The sequence below is a fragment of the Choloepus didactylus genome, chromosome 20, assembly GCF_015220235.1.
Source record: "Choloepus didactylus isolate mChoDid1 chromosome 20, mChoDid1.pri, whole genome shotgun sequence".
NCBI classification, from domain to species: domain Eukaryota; kingdom Metazoa; phylum Chordata; class Mammalia; order Pilosa; family Megalonychidae; genus Choloepus; species Choloepus didactylus.
Window position 1 is genome coordinate 27626468 of NC_051326.1, and position 23525 is coordinate 27649992.

At 45.2% G+C, this 23525-nt stretch overlaps 1 protein-coding gene across 4 annotated transcripts in view; it reads right to left on the bottom strand.

Moving 5' to 3' along the window:
- Window positions 1–23525, bottom strand: part of PEBP4 (phosphatidylethanolamine binding protein 4) — a 281375-nt gene that overhangs the window by 92606 nt on the left and 165244 nt on the right. For all 4 annotated transcript variants that reach the window (XM_037812870.1, XM_037812868.1, XM_037812869.1 and 1 more), the window contains one exon: window positions 14623–14721. In XM_037812870.1, coding sequence (XP_037668798.1) covers window positions 14623–14721 — 99 coding nt within the window. The remainder of the gene's footprint in view (window positions 1–14622; window positions 14722–23525) is intronic.

Sequence of the window (23525 nt, forward strand, 5' to 3'; positions counted from 1 at the left end):
AGACAAAAAAGTGAATAATAGGGGTGGATGGGGAGAGGAGATGTTTTCGGTCTTCTTTTTTATTTTAATTTTTATACTTATTTTTTTTCTGGTAATGAAAATGTTCAAAAATTAATTGTGATGAATGCACAACTATATAATGGTACTGTGAACAATTGATCATACACTTTGGATGATTATATGATATGTGAATATATCAATAAAATTGAATTTTTAAAAAAAGAGTAGTATTCAGTGTGTAAATAAAAGCACAGAATTGGGAGTGATTGTAGCTGAAGGGGGGGGTGGCTGGGGTTGTGTATGTCTCTAGAAGGAAAGCTAGAGGATAAAACAAGGGACTGTATAACATAGTGAACCCTGTTGTGGATGATGAAGGTGGTTAATAGTACAAATACAAGAAGGTTCTTCCATGAATTAGAACAAATGTATGTCACAACTACAAGGTGTTAATAATAGGGTGGCATATGGGGAAAATACACCTAATGCAAACTATGTACTATGGTTAACAGTAATATCTTAATGTTCTTCCGTGACTTGTAACAAAGGTACTAGACCAATGCTAGGTGTTGATAATAGGGGGATATAAGGGGCATGGGGATTTTCTTTTTCGAGTGACGAAAATGTTCGAAAATTGATTGTGGCGATGAAAGCACAGCTCTGTGATTATCCTGAGAACCACTGTTTGTACACATTGGACGGATTGTATGGTGTGCAAATAAAACTGTTTCAGAAAAAAAATTTTTTAAATGTTAATGCATTTTTAAAAAAAGGATGTCACAAAGGATCTTGGTGGTGGTCAAACTGTTCTGTATCTTGACTGTATTGATATCAATATCCTGGTTGTAGTATTTTACTAGCTTTGAAAATGGGTTAAATGGGGTAAAGAGTACCTGGAATCTTTCTGTATTTTTCCTAACAACTGCATGGGATATCTCAAAATAAAAAAGGGAAAAAAAAAAAAAGAGCAGCATTTGGAGAACAGGGGCAGCCACACCTGGGGGCGGCTGTCATAGAGGAAAGAGTAGGGAGTTTGGAATGAGATGCAGCTGGGTTCAATCCTCTCTGCTTTCCTCTGGCTCTCCCCTTACTCGCCACACCTCTCGCTTCCCCTCCCTGCCCGGTGGGCTCCAGCTCTGGCTGCCTCTGAGTGGTCCAGTCAAAACCCTAGTATCGTCTACTGCTGCTTTGAGCTTAGGGCGTCAGTCAGTCCACAACTTCTCACCCAGCCAGAAGCCCTTTCAGCCTCACCGTAAACTGTCATATGGCGCTTCACCTGACTATTAAAGAACCTTAGGCAGCTCCAGAACCAACAGGGATAGCCATTTGTGAGCTGAAGATTGGCGGATTGGGAGAACTTTTCTGGAACTTCCAAAACTGTAGTCCCTGGCAGGGGCCAGGTGAGGCTCACAAAATACCAAATTTTGATTTAGTAAGGGAGAGAAAGTGAGAATTGCACATCCAAGGGTAAACTTTCCCTTTCTTCTTCATTACAGTCTGACCTGAAGGATGCTTTCTGTGCTGAATGCACTTGGGGGACTCAGTTAATTCACAGCTGTATCCAACATCAGCCCATGACCGTCCTGGGCACTCTCAGCACTGGCCAGACGGCGGCGTCTTTCCCTCGGCCAGGTTGGGGTGGAGGAAAGAAAGAGCAGGAGGAGAAAAAGTTGGGGCATCTAAATTCTGGTCCACACTCTGTGCTGGATAAGCTCGTGTGACCTTGGACGAGTCAATCTCTCTGGGTCTCAGTTTCTTCATCTGGAAGTTGGAGGAGTAGGACCAGCGGATCTGAGGGCCCGTCTAATTGTGAAGATCTAGAAATCTATGAAGTACGAACTGTCCCTCAACCAACCTGTCAGCCCCGAGCAGCTTCAGGCCTGTGTTGTGACCTTTTACTCTTCATGGCAAAGGAAAATAAAGGCTCCCCCCTCTCTGTGCCTTTCCAGGACATCCTGCTCCTGCTGTCTCCTGTGGCCATCCATTCCTGAGGCCACAAGGTGTACACAGCAGGGCCTTGTGGGGCGCTTCCTCGGGACCCCTGGGATGACAGTGCAGGTTGACTCCCCGGAATTGGAGTCGGACCTGGACGAGTGATGTAAAACCCGGCCAAGCGTCCTGCCTGAGGCGGGGCTGCAGAGGGCAGCAGAAGTGCTTCCTGGAGCCAATATGCAAAACTCCCAGATCCTGCAGGAGAATGCAATTTATTTTCATATTCACCTTTCATAACCTAAGAACAGCCCAGAATTTGGCTAAATTTGCCTCAAGAGATGAAACACTTCACTTGCAATGCTCTTCTTGCCTACCCAAATCCTATCCCCCACCCCACCAACCTTCAAAGCCCAGACCCAGTCCCACTTCCTCCCTGCCCACTCCCTTTGAGTGTCTATAGCGCTTACTCTACCCAAATCTATCCTTCTTGGTGGTGTTTCTTAGTTGTAAAGTCTTTTTCCCCTCAAATGCTGATAAGCTCCCCGAGAGCAGGCTCTTCGTCGGAACCTTCCTCTGTGTCTCCCCTCAGCACGGCGGGTATGGAGTAGAAACCTGTTGATGAGATAATGCTGGCAAAAGCTTAACCTGGTGGCTTTGGAATAACCTTTGGAAGTCACGGCTATGCCTGAGAGGAGAGACCCACCTCCCCACCTCAAAAGGAAGGCCGGCCATAGGTGGTAGGTTTGGGGGAGATACCCCAGGTGCCTAGCAGGGAGCAGGGCCCGTTGATATACATTCTCTCACTGAGCCTCCCATCAGCCTGTGCTGTGTGTGGTACTTTTACCTTTTACATATCGGGACTCAGAGAGGCCAGTAACTGGTTCAGGGTTGTGGAGCAGCCATATGCACCAGGTTCGCCTGACATCAGAAGTCGGGATGCTACCGCTGCACCACATTGCCTCCAGGAGCAGAGGAGCCCAGGGCCCCTCAGAGCGGGATCCCGGCTTCCTGGCAACCTGGATCCTCAGGGAGGTACCTGTTCCTGATGTGCAGTGGACAAGGAGGGTGCAGGGACTGGACACGGTAGCAGGGAGCATGGGGGTGGGGGAGTTGGGTTTGCAGGAGAGGCGTGGCCCTTGGCTTTTGCTAACTTGAGGCTGGTTCCAAGGAGCTAGGGATTTCTTTGGGGGAAATGTGTATTTCCTAGAGAAAAGGCAGAATATGAGCCCCACTCAGGGGACACAGTTTTGCAAAAGCACACGTCACACATCCACACACATGTACGCATGCGTGCACACACACATGCATCCACATCCAGAGCCACGGCGACACGGTTCCCCAGCCACAGCGGCCCTCCCCACACAAAGCCCGCTCTCCCTCCTACCCTATATGTGCAATCTTGTGAAAACTCCACCACTCTTAAGGTTAATAAGGCTCATTTGCTTAAGATAGCACCTGTTTCTATGGTGACTCCTGCCACCCAGAATCTGTTCATCAACTGAGACAAGAAAACAGTGACTTCCACCCTCTTTGAAAGGAAAAAGCTAATTCTTAGCCAAGTGCCTGACAGGCCGGCAGCCCGAGTTGCTGTGGGCATCTGTCCTTCCCCGCAAAGTCCCTCCCTCCCCCCCCTCCTCCCACCCAAGCAGAGTCCCCAGATTCTCCCTGAGGTCTCTGGGCTGTGGTTTCTTCCTCATTCATCTCTCTGGGAAGCACGGGGCCCATTGCAGGGGCCAGGGGTGCTGCCTCCCCACTCCCTGGCTATCTGCACCTCAGCCTCTGACCTCTCCACACCAGCTCTTTCTTTCTGGGTGGAGGCCGGCAGGAGATGCCTGGGAAGCATTCAGGCCTTGCTCCCGGCCCCTCACAGCCCCCTCTGCAGCCCTGTCTCTTGCCCTGGCATGCATGGGTCCCTGCCGCCACCCCCTAGCCAGCTGCCTCCCACAGGGCTGGTCCTTCAGAAACCGAGCACTGGCAAGCCACACCCCTGCCGGGTAACCCACCCTGTCCCCTGCTGTCTGCAGCAGAGGCTCCCAACGCCGACCCGGTGAGAGTCACAGCCGCGGGTGGCAAATCACTGGTGAAGCATGTGCCAAGGTGGGTGTTGCTAGTAATAAAGCCCTGGCGAATGCTTTACCTTTTAAAATAAATGAAGGTGGCTTCAGTGTTCTCTCTCTAATAACGGCACTCTTGCTTGCATTCAAAAACGCTTTGTTGACTGGGAGAAGAAGCACACGGGGAATTGCACGGAAATCAAAGCTTGTTTTATGAATTCCGAGGCCCAGGGGAGCTTGTCGTGCATATGAGCAACATTTTGGCAGGGAAAACAAAGGTTGAGCACTGCTGACTAGAGGATCAAGTCTAGAATCATAGACTATCAGAGCTCGTCGTTATCACTAAAATCAACCTGATGGTCTCATTTTGCAGATGAGAAAACAGAACCAGAGAGGGGTGGCAACTCAAGCAATGTTGCCCAGCCAGCAAGTGGCAGAATTGAGCCTACCATCCGAGCCTTCTGACTCCTAGTCCCGAGTTCTTTCCAGAAATACCCAGTCTTCTGTCAAACAGAGCCGAATCCTCACAGGCCTCAGCCTGGCTCCCAAGGTTGCCCACAGCCTGTGCCCACCTGCCTGTCTTCACTGACCCCTGTACCCCAGCACCATTCTCTGTGCTAGGCAGGCTGGGGTCAGGCTCAGTTAGGAAATCCTAGCATCTGAGAGCTGGAGGAAGCATCTTAGAGTGAATCTAGCCCAGCCTCTTGCCCAGTGCCTGACAGGTGGCTCCTTCTTGTACATCTTCAGAGACAAGTCTCTTACCCACTCAAGAGGCACCTTTAAATGGCCACGCTCAGCCTTGTGGCTCTAAGCAACCATGTGTATATCCTAAAGCCAGCTCTCTAATCTTGATCTCTCCCCTGAAGTTCCAGGCTCATTTCGATCACCAACTTGAAATCTTTCCTTGGAGGTCTAAAAAGCTTCTCAGAATAAACACACCTAAAACAGAACTTTAGATTCTCCCCCCACCCTATCCCAGCCCCACCCCCAACCTCCCCATCCTCTAGTTTTCCCAGCTTAGCAAAAGGCACCACTGTCCTCTCAGGGCAAAAATCTAGGCATCATTCTTGAACCATCCTTCACCCTCCGCATCCAATCCTTCGACAAGTCCTGTTGGCTCAAAATGCCTCCCTCAGCTGCCCTCCCCACCCCCACTGCTGTCACCTTCGTGCAAGTCACCAGTGTCGCCCCTTAGCACCCTCAGGTATGGCTGGTTTAAGAGGCCACAAGTCCACCTAACGCTGTAGCCACTGAAGCCACATTTCTCCCCTTTGCCTACAAGGTTACTGCTTTCTCTTGGTCCCCCAGCCCTAGGCAAGGAGCAAGAGAAGTGTGATTGGTCAGGCTGACTAGTTTTCAGTGAACTCGTGCTGGCTCCTACTGTTCCCTGGTTTCTCTTTTATGTTGTCACAAACCATCTGCTTAAGAAACTGGTTTTGAGTTTTGATGAGGATTGATGTCACACTCATCAGCCTAAATTCTGGAATCCACATTTCCCTTTCTTATTTCTGGAAATGATTTTTCTGGAGCTTGAAGTATATAATTCATCTAGAGATCTTAACTCATTTAAAACAACTAAGGATTTGCATATTGCAGAAAGGCTTTCTGGGAAGAGGGGCAGAGCAAGGAACGGTCCATAGAGGCCCAAAGGTTTGAGAAGCCACGAGCAGCTCGGCAGCAGTACTGTGGGGGCAGGAGGGGGCTCAGACACCTGGCTGGTGGGACAGACAGGGGCTGGTGCCTGAAAGGCCTTGACGGACATGCCGGTGACCTAGGCCAGGGAGTCACGGATGGTCTTCAAAGAGGGAAGAAACATGATGATATTTAGGTTTTAGAAAAATCATTCCCATCAAGGAAGGACGGATACGTTTTTATAGGAGGGGGTACAGATAGACGTAATCCAGGGCCAGTCACTCAGAGAACTTGAGTTTTAGTTCTGCGTTTACAATTCTTTTTCTAACCTATTCAAACACCCATGCTTTTAGTTATGCTGTCCCCGCCCTGTAGTGCAGTCTCTTGTTCCCTCCAATCTCTCTGATTTCACAGCCCAGAGCCATTACTGTCTGTTTAGTCATCACAGAGGGCTCCGGCCCACCACCCGCCTCTACCCCTCCATTCACCTTCCCAGCCACTGTCCATCTGTCCGTCCAGTCATCTGTCAACACCTTCCTCATTCCTTTATTTATTCATTCGCTTGTTGGTTCAGCATTTCCTGAGGGCACTGTGCTCAGGGCTAGGCTCTAATAATAAGAAGACACATTCCTGTTTTCCAGGAACTCACGGTCTAGTCAGAAAAAGAGACTCATAAATAACAACGAGCACGTGCGATGAGGGCTCCGACTGAGGTTTGACCGAGTGTGGTGGGAGCAGAGGGCGGTGCTAACTCAGTCTGGAGGCGCCAGGCAAGCCTTTCTGCGGAGACGCCATTTGAGCTGAGCCTGGAAGGAGGAGCGGTTTGCCTCATAGAGAAGAGGTGAGAGCTCTGCACTCTCACGGCTGAGTCTGAAGAGCCCAGTTAGCGTTGCCTCTACATCCCTGAGTAGTAATTCCACGATTTCTTTTATGTTGGCCTTATCTTTTCAACCGGGCAGCAGAAATAGCCTTCTAAATTCATCAGACATTGATTTATTCATCAAATATTTATTGGTTGTTTTTTTTAAAAATAGCCTGAACACAGTGCAAGTTAAACAGCTGCCCCAACCTTTGCCTGTGGAGTCTGATGTCCGCTGGTGGCTTTTCTTCTTCAAGGTCTCCTAAGTGACTACACGGGTGGCTCACTGCAGCCCAGGCCCTCTCTTACCTCACGGGACTGACATATGCTCCTTCCCGCCAAAGGTTCAACTTTCTAAACTCCCTATAGAGGATTTAGGGCAATAGGAGATGGAAGGAGCAGGGAGCCAACATATATGTAGCATCTACTAAGTGCCTGGTGCTATGTACTGGATGTCTTACGCACTTTTTTTCTCATTGAATCCTCACAACATCCCCACTAGGTCAATGTTATTATCCTTTTTCACAGAAAGAAAGCCAATGATTCATCCACATAAGTAGGAGAATCTAACTCTTGGATTGGGGCTGTGCCAAGGCCAAGTGGGCATGGTAAAGAACAGAGGCCACAGGCAGAGGAGGGTGCCAATCTCAGCCCTCTCACCAGCGCCTCTGCCTCTTAGCGTCCACCCCTGGCTCCAGGATAAGCGTCAAAAGGGCTGGGCCAAAACAGTCACATCTACTCAAACTCTGGAGCTAAGCAGGATGCTGTCATCATCATGCATGTGGGCTCTGGGTTCAAATTCCAATTCAGCCACTTACTAGCCGGGAGATCTTGAGCAAGTTGCTTGACTACTCTAGGCCTCCATCTTCTTATCTGTATTTCTGTCCTCTTAGGGTTTTTGTGAGGCTTAAATAAGATGTTCATGTAAAACACAGAGAATCAGGCAAAGCATGCTAAGAATACAAAATTTTTTTCTCCTTCCTTCTCTCCTTTTTCTTTAATTATTATTATCGTTAACAGGCTATATGGATATAAACCAGAAGAAGAGTATTTGTGGCCAAAAGAGGAGCCACGGTGCAAGGAAACACTGGCGATGCCAAGGGCTGCATATCGTATGTCATCTGCATCAGCCTTTGTGGGTTAGGACGTTCCCTGTGTCACCCATGCACAATAACTTTCAGCGATGGGAGGCTCACTCTTCTGTGGGGTATGTGCTCAATTTTAGGCAGTTCAGATTATTAGAAAGTTCTTTCTTATGCAGAGCCAAAATTTACTTCCATGTCAACTTCCCCAATGGGTCTGAATTCTGCCCAGTGGAGCCCTGTAGGACCCACCCTGTTTCCCAGTGAGACTTCGTCAGACTCTTGAAGAAGCTTCCCAGGCTAAACATGCCCCTTTCTTCCAGGTGTTGCTCCCCTGTCTGGTTTCTAGAGACCCTTGCCACTCTGCTGCTTTCCTTACGCCACTCACTGTGCCTCTTCAGGTTGCGTGGCCGGAACAGAAGATGGTAGCCCAGGTGTGGCCTAAACAATGCAAGCGAATGTAGCTTTCCTGGGATGGAGGGAGGGTCACTGTGCTTCAGATACGCAGCTACCCCCTCGCTCCAGCCTGTCTCTTTCCAGGAGCATCTGCTAACGGGAGGGGGTGGGGGAACTGAGGCCCAGGGGACAGTAACAAGCCTGGGCCCTCATCTGAGGGCAGGGGTGGGTCTGGACTGGTGGCTTCAGGCTTACCCACTGCACAGCTGCCCATGAAGGGGGGACAGGGTGTCACCGCCTGCCCCTGTCAGAGCTGAGGTTGATCTGGGGAACCAAGGCTGTGCTGTTCCTTTTGGTGTGTGTGTGTGTGTGTGTGTGTGTGTGTGTGTGTGTGTGTGTGTGTGTGTGTATGTGAGAGAGAGAGAGAGAGAGAGACGAGAGACACACAGAGAGAGACACATACAGAGATTTTGCCTGATCCAGGAATTCTCCTGGATGGCAGAATTGGTTTCCATAACGACTTTCTGATATAAACATATTTGATAAAAATAAGTTAACAGTGGAGCTGTGGTGGTGCACAGATTCTCAGAGTGCGGAGAGAGAGAGAGAGAGAAACCTGCTCGAAGAACTGCATTTTCTTTTTTCCCTCACCCCTCCCAGGCAGCCTCTCTATACGTGCTTCCCATAAACCAACCCCCAAGCTTTGTTTACCGCATTCCTCTTATATGCTGGCTCCCTTCCTGCCTTGTACCTTATATTCATATTCTCTCTCTTTCCCTTTCTCCTTGGTTACCTGAAGCACTACAGCATGTATGGGATAATATGATAAATTCATTTCCAATTCACTGCATTATCCCTTGAATATTTTAATGACTCATTGAATGGAGTAAAAAAAGCTATTTCAAATGAACAATTATGCTGCATTAGTCTAAGAGCTGATTATATTTAAACACTGCTCACATGGATAACAGGACACTGCGACCTCAGCATACGAGAGCTAATTTGGCTCTTATCTCTAAATAATTTTACACCGCAACTTACCACAAAAACCTAAAGGGCTTTAAAAACATTCATCAAAAGATAATATTCCACTTTGTAGCAACATTTTATTTAAATTATTTTGAATGGGAGCGAAGGCATCTCTGGGATGGGACAATGACTACCAAGTGGGGACTGTTAGTGCCTGTTAACGATAAGGAAGTGGGGAGGGGTTCTGGGTGGTCTTTAAAATGACAGCAGGAAGTGCTGTGGAGGAAGTGGCTGCTGGGCTGCTGTTGGGAGGCCAGGGCATCCCCAGGAATGGCGAGCTCGACCGTGGGTCTGAGCATCCCTCATGGCCAGCCCTGGGCCCTGGGGACTCAGCAGGGCAATCGCCACAGGTTGAAGGATGGACTCCCCCAACACAACTCCACCTCCACCATAGCAATCCTGGGACGGGCAAAGTACCCCCATCTGGACCCAAAAGACAAAGGGGGTGAGCTGTTTTCACCAACGGGCTTATATATTGGGGCGTTATCTGGAATTTTTACTTGGCCAAAGACAAGTCCAATAGCCTCGGGGCACTGGCTGATCGCAAAGTTGGGAGTGGTGGAGACAGAATCACGTTTATGTGTCAGGAACCTCAATCTCATTGAACACTGGGAGTTGGATACTATCAGCTCCGTTTTAGTGATGAAGAATCGGAGGTTCAGAGGTTCCCAGCCATAGCAGAGCCTGCACCCTCCCTTAGTTCCTCTGACCCAAAAATCCGGGTTATTTCCCCTCCCTTTCAGGGTGGCCACGTACAACCAGGCTGCTTTATAACCTGAGCTACCGCCTCATTATTCACGTCCCCAGATACCCTTTACAGCCCGTAGGTCTGAATTTATGTGCTCGTAGGAAACTCAAGTCCTGCCTTTCAGGTGTGCATTACTTAAAATGGACAATTAAAATACAGGACAAAGCATGCATGAGCAGCTGTACACATATGAAGCCACAATACTAAAAATACATGTCCAAATAAAGAAATAATTACTAATCCCATACCCTTGGTTTTACTCCTTTGTCTGGATCTGTGGTCCTGATAATGATTGTTGATTCTTCTCCTGTTTACTTATCATTAGCTTGGTTCTGAGCATATAGAAATTATGTTATACACTTATATATACTTAAATTTCTGCAGGATTTGCTGCTTAATTGATGAGGAACAGGGATAAACGTGCCGCTTTCTATAGAGCCTCTCTCTAGGGAAGCTCCTCCTCTCTGCATATCTAATTTCCTTTTTGCCTTGTCTCATCCCTGAAGAATAAGGATTTGTGTCAGTTTTACAGACAAAAAGCTGCCATTTCAGAAAGGTCAAGTAAGTTACCTGAGATCGTTCAGTAGCAGGGCCAAGGGTCCCGACTCACGCTAACCAGTAATGGGAGAGCAGCGAGCTAAGAAACTTGCCCGATTACTCAGGATTCCCATTTATTTTATGCACCTAAAACACTTAGAGGTCCTTTAAAAAAAACTCTTTAATTATGGAAAAATTCAAACATATGCAAAAATAGAACAGCATAATGAACCCCTATAGGTCCTTTTAATTCAATCCAGAATTGGTTGCATTTACAGCAGCCAAAGGTTGAGGGCACTGAATGAAAGGAAAACGTGAACTTGCCAGTCTCCTTTTCTTTCTTAAAACAAAAAAGATATTCAGGGCAAATTTTAGAATCATTGACAGTTTCTAGGAAGATTTTCTTTTTTGGAAGAAAAAGGTACTCTTGTCTCCTTAATTGTTCTTAGTGTTCTTTGTCACCAATCATGATATTCTTTGTGGAAAGTATTCATATACCACCTTCCTGTGTTCAATATTCACATTAACAGTAAAAAGTCTAATGAAAACCCTGCATGAAAAGCCCTGAGCACTAATTTCAGAGACAAATAGAAGAACCAATAAGTGTTTCTTCTGAAATGAATGATGCAAATTAATTGCTATCTTAATTAGGCTTGAGCATGAAGATTATTAGATTGAATCAGAACTGAAAAACATTTTTAGTGAAAGGCTGAGGATGTGGCACTGGAGGAAGAAAGACAACACTGTCAAGATTTGGTTAGAAATCTGTTTTGCTCAATGAGAGATTTTCAAAGGAGGGGCCGGGAATGACAGTGTCCTGTGGATGTCAGCCCCTGTCTGCCCTGGTCTGGCCAGGTTTGGGGACTGAAGTCTAGTCCTGTCCCTGAACTAATGGGAACCCACAGGATATCCGAAGTTCCCGAGGCCCTTGTCATACCCCTGCACTGCCGCCTCCTTCCTCCATCTCACTAGAATAGAAGCCCCGAGAGGTTGAGTGATTTGCCTCAAGCCACACAGCTAACGATGGAGGAACCAGGATTCAAACCACAGCAGTCTGGCTCCAGAATCCCTGCTCTTAACCACTAAGCTATATTAAATAGTGTCCAATAAATAGCTGTTGAATTAAATGAACAAAAGGATACCATGGATGCCTGCTCCCTACTGATGGACTTCTCCTGAACGCCTTGTTTCCACTTCAGCTGCCAGCAGGTCCAGAGCTTTAGCTTGCTGTACCCCAGACCCTGCCAGCCTCTCACTGAGGACGGGGGTGAGGGTTGGGGGTGCAGGTGTTTCCTGCATTCTTAGGAACTGGTTGGTGTCCTGTCGCAACCTGGACAGACCACCCCAAAATCATCCCTACGGAGGAGCTCCTGCGGCCATGGCCCACCACCCCTTCAGACCCGGATGCCTGAATGAATGTCAACACCAGCCTACATGCCACCAAGTTGGCCTCTGTGGTCATTGTGAACCTCAGGTGCATGTTCACTCTTAATGACTGCAGTGACTATGAGATGCAGGGTTTGCTTTTATGGAGTTCCAACCACTTACTAGGTGTATTGTATTTACCAAGATGGCTTTCCTTGGGGAAGGTCCCTTGAATGCATCTACCAATAAAGGGGAACCAGAAATGAAGCCCAAGGACTGAGCTGTTGTCTTTCTACCATCCCAGCAGGGAGGAGAGGAAACAGAGATAATGTTTCCCAACCTACAGAGTCGAGGGGCGAGATGAGGTGTGAATGTAGACCCCGCAGTATGGGAGGGAGGGTATGTGCTTTGGAGCCGGGGGTCCTGGCTTGAAGACCCACCTCTGCAACTCATGAGCTGAGAGACTTCATCATTCAAGCCCCCCAGGCTTCACTTTCTCCATCTATAAAAGGGGGATAATGCCTGGCTCACAGAGTGATTGAGAGTATCAAAAGGAAGTTTCGAAAGTGCTTCTCGTTTGAAAATTGCTGTACTAATGGTTGATGGTAACAACCAAGGCATCCTGACACTGGACTCTGTGGCCTTCCGTCAAGCTGCTGACCCCCTTCTGGATGCTTGTCCAATGTGCTGCCTTGGTGTCTCCAGACTGACTGAATTAAAAGTTCTGTTAGCGTGGTGGGGCCCACGAATCTCATTTTAACGATGTTCTAATGTTTGAGACCCAGTCTGCAGTCACCAGCAGCCACACAAAGGAAGTGCTTCTGGGTTTAATAGGAGCGCTCTCTTCCTTTGGCTGAGGTCCAGAGTCTGAGACCTAAAAGGATTTGATTTATACTGTCTTTCCGGCTGGCAGAACTTGGGGGCAGGTGGGCAGTGCCAAGTGGATATGGCCAAGGAGAGCTGCCACTTCCTGCTGGACACTCACGCCAGGGAAAGTGGGTGAAAATGTGACTGAAACCCAAGCCTCCTCTGGCCTGAGGAGGGAAGGCTGAGGGTCACACCTGGGCAGGTGTCCCTGGTAAGCTCTGAGGCTTAGCGGCCCTGCCGGACAGCTGCCACCTGTCACCTGCCACCTGCTCCGCTTCCAAGCCGAACTTCTAAGCCCGAGCCCATGTTTGCACCAAAGCACTTGCGTGAGGGAACTGTTGAGTGTGTTTTGGGGGGAGGGGAGTGGGGAGATCTTTAGGCTTGGGAGAGAGGGTGCCTCATTGGTCTCAAGCAATTCCTTGACTCTGGAATTATCCTTCCACATCTACATTTGACTTTTCACCTCAAAATTGCTTGGTAGAACCCTCTTACAGATAGCCTGTGTGCTTGGGAAGGACTATAAATGTGACGTCCAGAACAATAATTCTTTCATTCCCTTGTAACAGTTGGGGAGTTCCAATTCCAGAAAATGGTGATACTCTGGATTGGGGAAGGATCCAATATCTTTCTCTTTTGTGTCCTCTCCCCTCCCTGCCCTGATGAAGGGAATTCAGCATTTTTATGGTATTTCCAAGGCCCTTCACCAGGCTGAGGAGAGCTCAGCTGGGGAAGTGTGCCAAGCAATGCTCCACGCTTTGTCTCGAGGGTCCAGATTAGGCACGGTCAAAGAAGCTTCTGCAGGAAGTATCCTTTGGAGGAGCCCCTTCCAAGGTCATAGCCTGTACTGTCCACCTGAGCATCCTGTGATGGGCCCGCGGTCACTGGGGCATGTGTTGGTTGCCAGGGTAATTGCCCTCCCACCTTCCACCACCCACTCTAGCTGCTGTGAGTCCTTGCCTTCCTCAGGAGAGGCAACAGCTAGCGCAGACTTTCCTCCTCCCCATAACTCTAGAAGAAGCGTAGATTTTTTTTATATTCTCCACATTCATATTTTACAAAGTCCTCTCAATATCTCATTTGATCGTCGCAAACACATAAAGTAGATAACCTTTCCCCATTTTACAGACAAAGAAACAAAGACCCAGAGAAAGTGACTTGAGAAATCCAAGCCTGGATTCAAACTCAGTTTTTCTTGTTCTGGGTTCCTATCATCTAATGATGGAAACCTTTTGCACAATCTTTTGCAAAGGATGTCAGCAACTTTTCTAGGCACACATGTATGAATGCTTAAAGCTAGTATAGCTTTTCCCAAATTGCTCTGCTAGTGAGAAAACGATTCAATGGCCAAACAAAATTGGAAAATAAATTCATATTATATAGTGCTTATTAGGATATTAAAAACTCAAGGGGACCTTCAGCAAGAAATATGATTCAGTTTAACACAGGGTCTCCAAAATTTGACAGTGGAGACCACCATTCCCCGCCCCCCAAGATAATGCCCACTACCAATCTGCCCAATCTGTGTTCCTCAGACCTCCTTTGGAAAGGTGAGCCAGGCTCCTTCACAACTATGGTGATGGCAAAGGGACAAAGAGGAAGGGTGGCCACTTGTTTCCATAAGGAGAACAGGAAATCATGTCTCCTCCATGCTCCTTACCCATTAGGAGAAGGAGCTCCTGCAGGACTCTCCCTGGCCAGTTCTGCCACCTGAAATACACAGTATCACCCCCGTGCCTCAAAATACAGGCATCTGGTAGTGGTGTGCCAGAGCCAATTTTTAAATTTCCAGAAATTTTGTGAGTGAGTTGTTAAACCATTGGTAGCCTGAAATGGGCCATGGTGGGAGTATTTATACCACAAGAATCAGCAAACACTATAAATTGCATTTGTTTTTTCTTCCCCTGAAAACTGGTTTACCAACAACCATTGCACTGGCACATTTTTTGAAATTATTAGAAAATTTGGGAGGGGCAGTGGCAGTTGGGTGCTGGGGACACCCAGACATAGAAGGCCTTGGTCATTATAGTCTCTTACTCCCCCAAATGAGAACTGGGAACTGCAAGGTATGATAATCTTCCAACACTATTCCCAAATGAGTCAGAAAGTGCCTCCTGGCCTACTTACCTTGATGTTAGTTACCAGCCAATGTCTCCAGAAGCGACGTGTGGGTGAAGTCCTGCTAGGGGCATCTGGATCCACCATCATCAGGATGTAGGTTGCATCCTGTAACAAATTCACCAGAAAGAAATGTAGCTAGAATTTTTATAGGAAAATAATAAAGGACAGATTTCCCCTTTACCCCCATTCCAGCCAAGAATGGATGACCAGCCCCTATAGCTCCCAACCCAGTTCATCCTTGTTCTCACGGCATTGCTCTTGAGTCTCATGTCTATTCTCAGAAGAAATGAAGTCTGCTAAGTGAGCAGCAGGACTCTTGGTTTTTCCTTCTATGAAGAAGAATCAAACAAGGCATATAAAGGAGATTGTGAAGTCAAGGAGGTAGGAAGAAAACCTGAATATTAGGTATCCTGGAAATCAAGAAAAGAAAGTGTTTCAAGAAGGAGAAAGTGATCACCTGTGTCCAAAGCTGCTGAAAGGGACGGCAAGATGAGGACACAGACGTGACAGTTTTATTTGACAACTTTGGCAATCGCTGGTTATCTCACAAGGCCAATTTCAGTGGAGTAGAAAGGACTGAAGTTCCAATGGGCTGAGAGTAAATACAAGTTGAGGAATTAGAGATGGCTGTGCCAGTTTGAATCTATTATGTCGCCCAAAACACCATTAAGTTTGATGTAATCTTGTGTGGGCAGATGTATGAGTGTTGATTAGATTGTAATTCTTTGATTGAGTGTTTCCATGGAGATGCAACCCACCTAACTGTAGGTGATAACTCTGATTAGATAATTTCCATGGAGGTGTGGCCCTGCCCATTCAGTGTGGGTCTTGATTAGTTTACTAGGGCACTATATAAGCTCAGACAGAAGGAGTGAGTTGCTACAGCCAAGAGGGACACTTTGAAGAACGCACTGGAACTGAGAGAGGAGCTGCAACTTGGAGAGACATTTTGAAGACGGCCTTTGAAAGCAGACATCAGCCACATGCCTTCCCAGCTAACAGAGGTTTTCTGGATGCCATTCGCCATTCTCCAGTGAAGGTACCCGATTGTTGATGACTTACTTTGGACATTTTATGGCCTTAAGACTGTAACTTTGTAACCAAATAAACCCCTTTTATAAAAGCCAATCCATTTCTGGTATTTTGCATAAGGCAGCATTAGCAAACTGGAACAATGGCTTTTAAAAATGATAATTTAAAAAAGAAGTATTGGAGAAATGGCATAATCAACATGGTGACATAAGACACCCTGGAAAAGTCTCCCCTCAGAATCAACTAATAAGAGGAAAATCCCACATGCTTGGATCTCTGCAGTATGAGGGACTAAAGAAGTGATCCACAAACATTGAATTGCAGAAAAAGAAAAAACAAAACAAAACAAAACAAAAAACACATCAAAATCAGGTAGGAGATCTGTGTCCCAAACCTACCAGTCTGGATCCCTCCCCAACACTCAGTTCCATGAAGCTTGGGAGTCATCCAGAGGCAGCACAGCCTGGGTCCCTCCTGCCATGCATGCAGACTATAGAGCCACTGACAGCAGCGAGTTCGAACTCTATGCATATCCAGGCACAGGGAACCAACTCTGCAGAGACCCAGGGTATAATACAAGCAGCTAAGGAGTGGCATACACAAAAGTGCCCCCAGGGAAAAAAATACTGCTGCAGATCTGTTGGCAAGAGGTGCATACACTCAATCCAGTCTCTGTTTGCTGGACCACCTAAATGCAAAACAGAACTTTCTGGCTTGACCCTAACTGGTTCCCCAGGGTGAGATACACTAACAGGGAAGAAATGTAGTCAGCAAAGCCTCACAGAAAATTAAAAAAAGGAACAGGGGGACTGAACTGCTCTAAGACAGGAGGGTCCCAGAACTGAAAAGTGTAATGAAAAGGAAGCACTGAGTGAGGGAAAGAATTTAAACAAATCATAGGAGCAGGGGAGAAAATTCTACACAAAAGAAACAGAACAGACCAAGTTTCCTGGAGAAGGAAAAGAGGAAAGTAAGCTTTCTCCTAGAGTTGAAAGTATTGCTCACAAAAAGGCAATCTTAAAAATTGTACTACATATCCAAGGCAAGAAACAGGTGCAGAAGAGCTGAGAAAATCTGAACAGTTAAACACCAGCTACACTAAAGGTCTAGAAAGAGTTGGACCAAGTGTCAATGAAGAGCCTTAACACAAAGCCAATCAGTAATAAAACCCTAGGCAAAAGAGAGAAATTGACCTTCAGAGTTAATGCATCTAAATAATCAGATGCCTAGATAGCAGCAAAAAATTATAAGCCATACTAAGAAACAGGAAGATATGGCTCAGTCAAGAGAACAAATTAAAACTTCAGAGGAGACAAAGAATTTGGAACAACTAATCAAAGAAGTTCAAACTAATTTCCTAACTCAATTCAAAGAGATGAAGGAAAATATGGAAAAAAACTAATGGTGGACATAGAGCTAAATGATATTAAGGTGACAATTTGTGAGCACAGACAAGAATTAGAAAGTTTAAAAAGAAACAAAGGAGAAAGAAGATGGTGGCAGAGAGAGGAGTGGAAGTTAGTTAGTCCCCCGGAACAACTAATAAACAACCAAGAACAACTAATAAATTATCTGGAATAACTGCTGGCGGACAAACGTCACTGTCCACACATCATACACCAACCTGGATTGGGAGGAATGTCTGAGATCGCAGCATAAAATATGTAAGTAAAGACTGCAGACATGCACCAGAGCCCCTCCCCCAAGACAGCCCAAACTGCAAAACCTCACTGTGATAAAGAGCAGCACTCTCTGAACAAGTGAATATACCTCAGTTCAGCTCCACCTGGGGTTTTGATTAACAAACGTGGACTGCTCAATACAAGCTACAAATCCCCAACAAGTAGACAGAGGCTTGTAGTGATGACGGACTTTAAAGAGCCAGCGGACTTCTCTGTGCCAGGAGAGGGAGCCCAGAGGACCGGGTGCTATCTCTGGCTGGTGGGTGAAGCTGGGGGGACCATGGACTGGCTCTGAAGGGGGCTTTCTGTCTCTTTTTCTCTCTCTCAAACTGGGTGGCTCAGTGGAGAAAGCTGCAGCCATTTTCAGTTTGCAGTGCTCTGACCCAGGCAGGGATTGAGATAGCAGAGTCAGAGAGACAAAGAGCCTATTTAAATGCAAATGAAAACTCCCTAGGGGTTGTATCTTCCCTAAGAGGAGGGAAGTAGTGCCCAGCCCTACTACCAGCCTCCCATTCAGAGCCAGACCCCAGAGCCTGGGGGAAAACAGCCAAAACAGAAACTAAGGATTAAGGGGGCCATGCATCCTTACACCAGTCAGGAGTGACAGGCTGACAGGTGCCACCTGCTGGGCAGGTTAGGAAACGCACAGTGGCTTGAGGCCTCACACAGTGTGTCAATCTTCTAAGACACACCGTCAGGGAGACCTGCTGCTGAATATTGCCCCCTTCTGAGATCTGAGTCTCGTCTGGTCTGGGAATACCTGATTGGGGTAACCAAGGAAACCAGATGCCTAGACAACAGAAAACTACAACCTACACTAAGGAAAATGACACTATGGTCCAATCAAAGGAACAAATTTACACTTCAATTGAGATACAGGAATTAAAACAACTAATGCTAAATCAATTCAAAAAGTTTAGGGAAGATACAGCAAAAGAGATGAAGTGTATAATGAAAACACTGGGCAAATATAGGGTAGAGGTTGAGGTTTCAAGAGGACAGCTGGCAGAGTCTGTGGAGGTGAGGGTGCAATACAGGAGATGGGGGACATGGTGGAGACATACAGCAGCAGATCTCAGGAGGCAGAGGAGGGCACTCAGGAACTGGAGAGCAGGATGCCTAGGGTCCTGCACATGTGAACAAATGGGGAAAGGAGTAGAAAAGTGTGAACAACATCTTGGGGAATTGAATGACAACATGAAATGCATGAATGTACACGTCAGGGGTGTCCCAGAAGGAGAAGAGAAGGAAAAAGGGGCCGAAGCAATAATAGAGGAAATAATCAATGAAAATTTCCCATCTCTCATGAAAGACACAGAACTGCAGATCCACGAAGTGCAGCATACCACAAACAGAATAGATCTGAATAGGCCTATGCCAAGACACTTAATAATCAGATTATCAAACATCAGAGTCAGGGAGAGGGTCCTGGGGGCATCAGGAGAAGAGCAATCCATTACATACAAGGAAGCTTGATAAGACTGTGTGGATTTCTCAGTGGAGACCATGGAGGCAAGAAGGAAGTGGTGTGATATATTTAAGATACTGAAGAAGAAAAACCACCAATCAAGAATCCTATATCCAGCAAAACTGTCCTTCAAGTATGAGGGGGAGTTTAAAATATTTTCTGGCAGACAGACAATGGCAGTTTGTGAACAAGATACCCATGCTACAGAAGCTACTGGAGGGGGCACTGCAGACAGATGGGAAGGGACAGAAGTGAGAGGTTTGGAATACAATCTTTTTTTTTTTTTTTTTTTTTTAATCATCATTTTATTGAGATATATTCACATACCACGCAGTCATACAAAACAAATTGTAGTTTCGATTGTTTACAGTACCATTACATAGTTGTACATTCATCACCTAAATCAATCCCTGACACCTTCATTAGCACACACACAAAAATAACAAGAATAATAATTAGAGTGAAAAAGAGCAATTGAAGTAAAAAAGAACACTGGGTACCTTTGTCTGTTTGTTTCCTTCCCCTACTTTTCTACACATCCATCCATAAACTAGACAAAGTGGTGTTTGGTCCTTATGGCTTTCCCAATCCCATTGTCACCCCTCATAAGCTACATTTTTATACAACTGTCTTCGAGATTCATGGGTTCTGGGTTGTAGTTTGATAGTTTCAGGTATCCACCACCAGCTACCCCAATTCTTTAGAACCTAAAAAGGGTTGTCTAAAGTGTGCATAAGAGTGCCCACCAGAGTGACCTCTCGGCTCCTTTTGGAATCTCTCTGCCACTGAAGCTTATTTCATTTCCTTTCACATCCCCCTTTTGGTCAAGAAGATGTTCTCCGTCCCACGGTGCCAGGTCTACATTCCTCCCTGGGAGTCATATTCCACGTTGCCAGGGAGATTCACTTCCCTGGGTGTCTGATCCCACGTAGGGGGGAGGGCAGTGATTTCACCTTTCAAGTTGGCTTAGCCAGAGAGAGAGGGCCACATCTGAGCAACAAAGAGGCATTCAGGAGGAGACTCTTAGGCACAAATACAGGGAGGCCTAGCCTCTCCTTTGCAGCAACCGTCTTCCCAAGGGTAAAACTTATGGTAGAGGGCTCAACCCATCAAACCACCAGTCCCCCATGTCTGTGGTCATGTTAGCAACCATGGAGGTGGGGTAGGCGAATACCCCTGCATTCTCCACAGGCTCCTCAAGGGGGCACTACATCTTTTTTTTTTTTTTTTTTTTTTTTTAACTTTCCCTTCTTTTTTCAAATCACCTGTATGAAAAAAAAAGTTAAAAAGAAAACAAACATACAATAAAAGAGCATTTCAAAGAGACCATAGCAAGGGAGTAAGAAAAAGACAACTAACCTAAGATAACTGCTTAACTTCCAACATGTTCCTACTTTACCCCAAGAAAGTTACATAATATAGCAACATTTCAGTGAACTTGTTCCTACTACAACCATCAGAAATTAACAGACAATAGTCATTTCTGGGCATCCCCAGAACGTTAAATAGCTTATCTGTTCTTCCTGGATTATTGTTCCCCCTTCCTTAATTGCTCTCTACTGCTAGTTCCCCTACATTCTACATTATAAACCATTTGTTTTACATTTTTCAAAGTTCACATTAGTGGTAGCATATAATATTTCTCTTTTTGTGCCTGGCTTATTTCGCTCAGCATTATGTCTTCAAGGTTCATCCATGTTGTCATATGTTTCACCAGATCGTTCCTTCTTACTGCCGCGTAGTATTCCATCGTGTGTATATACCACATTTTATTTATCCACTCATCTGTTGAAGGACATTTGGGTTGTTTCCATCTCTTGGCAATTGTGAATAATGCTGCTATGAACATTGGCGTGCAGATATCTGTTCGTGTCACTGCTTTCCGATCTTCCGGGTATATACCGAGGAGTGCAATCGCTGGATCGAATGGTAGCTCTATATCTAGTTTTCTAAGGAACTGCCAGACTGACTTCCAGAGTGCCTGAACCATTATACAGTCCCACCAACAATGAATAAGAGTTCCAATTTCTCCACATCCCCTCCAGCATTTGTAGTTTCCTGTTTGTTTAATGGCAGCCATTCTAACCGGTGTTAGATGGTATCTCATTGTGGTCTTAATTTGCATCTCTCTAATAGCTAGTGAAGCTGAACATTTTTTCATGTGTTTCTTGGTCATTTGTATTTCCTCTTCAGAGAACTGTCTTTTCATATCTTTTGCCCATTTTATAATTGGGCTGTCTGTACTATTGTCATTGAGTTGTAGGATTTCTTTGTATATGCAAGATATCAGTCTTTTGTCAGATACATGGTTTCCAAAAATTTTTTCCCATTGAGTTGGCTGCCTCTTTACCTTTTTGAGAAATTCCTTTGAGGTGCAGAAACTTCTAAGCTTGAGGAGTTCCCATTTATCTATTTTCTCTTTTGTTGCTTGTGCTTTGGGTGTAAAGTCTAGGAAGTGGCCTCCTAATACAAGGTCTTGAAGATGTTTTCCTACATTATCTTCTAGGAGTTTTATGGTACTTTCTTTTATATTGAGATCTTTGGTCCATTTTGAGTTAATTTTTGTGTAGGGGGTGAGGTAGGGGTCCTCTTTCATTCTTTTGGATATGGATATCCAACTCTCCCAGCCCCATTTGTTGAAAAGACCTTTATGGCTCAGTTCGGTAACTTTGGGGGCCTTATCAAAGATCAGTCGGCCATAGATCTGAGGGTCTATCTCTGAATTCTCAATTCGATTCCATTGATCTATATGTCTATCTTTGTGCCAGTACCATGCTGTCTTGGCAACTGTGGCTTTATAATAAGCTTCAAAGTCAGGGAGTGTAAGTCCTCCCACTTCGTTTTTCTTTTTTTAGAGTGTCTTTAGCAATTCGAGGCATCTTCCCTTTCCAAATAAATTTGATAACTAGCTTTTCCAAGTCTGCAAAGTAGGTTGTTGGAATTTTGATTGGGATTGCATTGAATCTGTAGATGAGTTTGGGTAGAATTGACATCTTAATGACATTTAGCCTTCCTATCCATGAACATGGAATATTTTTCCATCTTTTAAGGTCCCCTTCTATTTCTTTTAGTAGAGTTATGTAGTTTTCTTTGTATAGGTCTTTTACATCTTTGGTTAAGTTGATTCCTAGGTACTTGATTTTTTTAGTTGCTATTGAAAATGGTATCTTTTTCTTGAGTGTCTCTTCAGTTTGTTCATTTCTAGCATATAGAAACATTACTGACTTATGTGCATTAATCTTGTATCCCGCTACTTTGCTAAATTTGTTTATTAGCTCTAGTAGGTGTATCGTTGATTTCTCAGGGTTTTCTAGATATAAGATCATATCATCTGCAAACAATGACAGTTTTACTTCTTCTTTTCCAATTTGGATGCCTTTTATTTCTTTGTCTTGCCGGATTGCCCTGGCTAGCACTTCCAGCACAATGTTGAATAACAGTGGTGACAGCGGGCATCCTTGTCTTGTTCCTGATCTTAGAGGGAGGGCTTTCAGTCTCTCACCATTGAGTACTATGCTGGCTGTGGGTTTTTCATATATGCTCTTTATCATGTTGAGGAAGTTTCCTTCAATTCCTACCTTTTGAAGTGTTTTTATCAAAAAGGGATGTTGGATTTTGTCAAATGCTTTTTCAGCATCTATTGAGATGATCAATTGATTTTTTCCTTTCGAGTTTTTAATGTGTTGTAATACATTGATTGTTTTTCTGATGTTGAACCATCCTTGCATGCCTGGAATGAACCCCACTTGGTCATGGTGTATGATTTTTTTAATGTGTCTTTGGATTCGATTTGCAAGTATTTTGTTGAGGATTTTTGCATCTATATTCATTAGGGAGATTGGCCGGTAGTTTTCCTTTTTTGTAGCATCTTTGCCTGGTTTTGGTATTAGATTGATGTTAGCTTCATAAAATGAGTTAGGTAGTGTTCCATTTTTTTCAATGTTTTGAAAGAGTTTGAGTAAGATTGGTGTCAGTTCTTTCTGGAAAGTTTGGTAGAATTCCCCTGTGAAGCCATCTGGCCCTGGGCATTTATTTGTGGGAAGATTTTTGATGACTGATTGGATCTCTTTGCTTGTGATGGGTTGGTTGAGGTCTTCTATTTCTTCTCTGGTCAGTCTAGGTTGTTCATATGTTTCCAGGAAATTGTCCATTTCTTCTACATTATCCAGTTTGTTGCCATACAGTTGTTCATAATATCCTCTTATAATTTTTTTAATTTCTTCAGGATCTGCAGTTATGTCACCTTTTTCATTCATTATTTTGTTGATATGGGTCTTCTCTCTTTTGATTTTGTCAGTCTAGCTAGGGGCTTGTCAATCTTGTTGATCTTCTCAAAGAACCAACTTTTGGTGATATTTATCCTTTCTATTGTTTTTTTGTTCTCTATGTCATTTATTTCTGCTTTAATCCTTGTTATTTCTTTTCTTGTACTTGGTTTAGGATTGGTTTGCTGTTCATTTTCTAGCTTCTTCAGTTGATCCATTAGTTCTTTGATTTTGGCTCTTTCTTCCTTTTTAATATATGCGTTTAGTGCTATAAATTTCCCCCTTAGCACTGCTTTTGCTGCATCCCATAGGTTTTGGTATGTTGTGTTCTCATTTTCATTCGTCTCTATATATTTAGCAATTTCTCTTGCTATTTCTTCTTTAACCCACTGATTGTTTAGGAGTGTGTTGTTTAACCTCCAGGTATTTGTGAATTTTCTAAGTCTCTGATGGTTATTGACT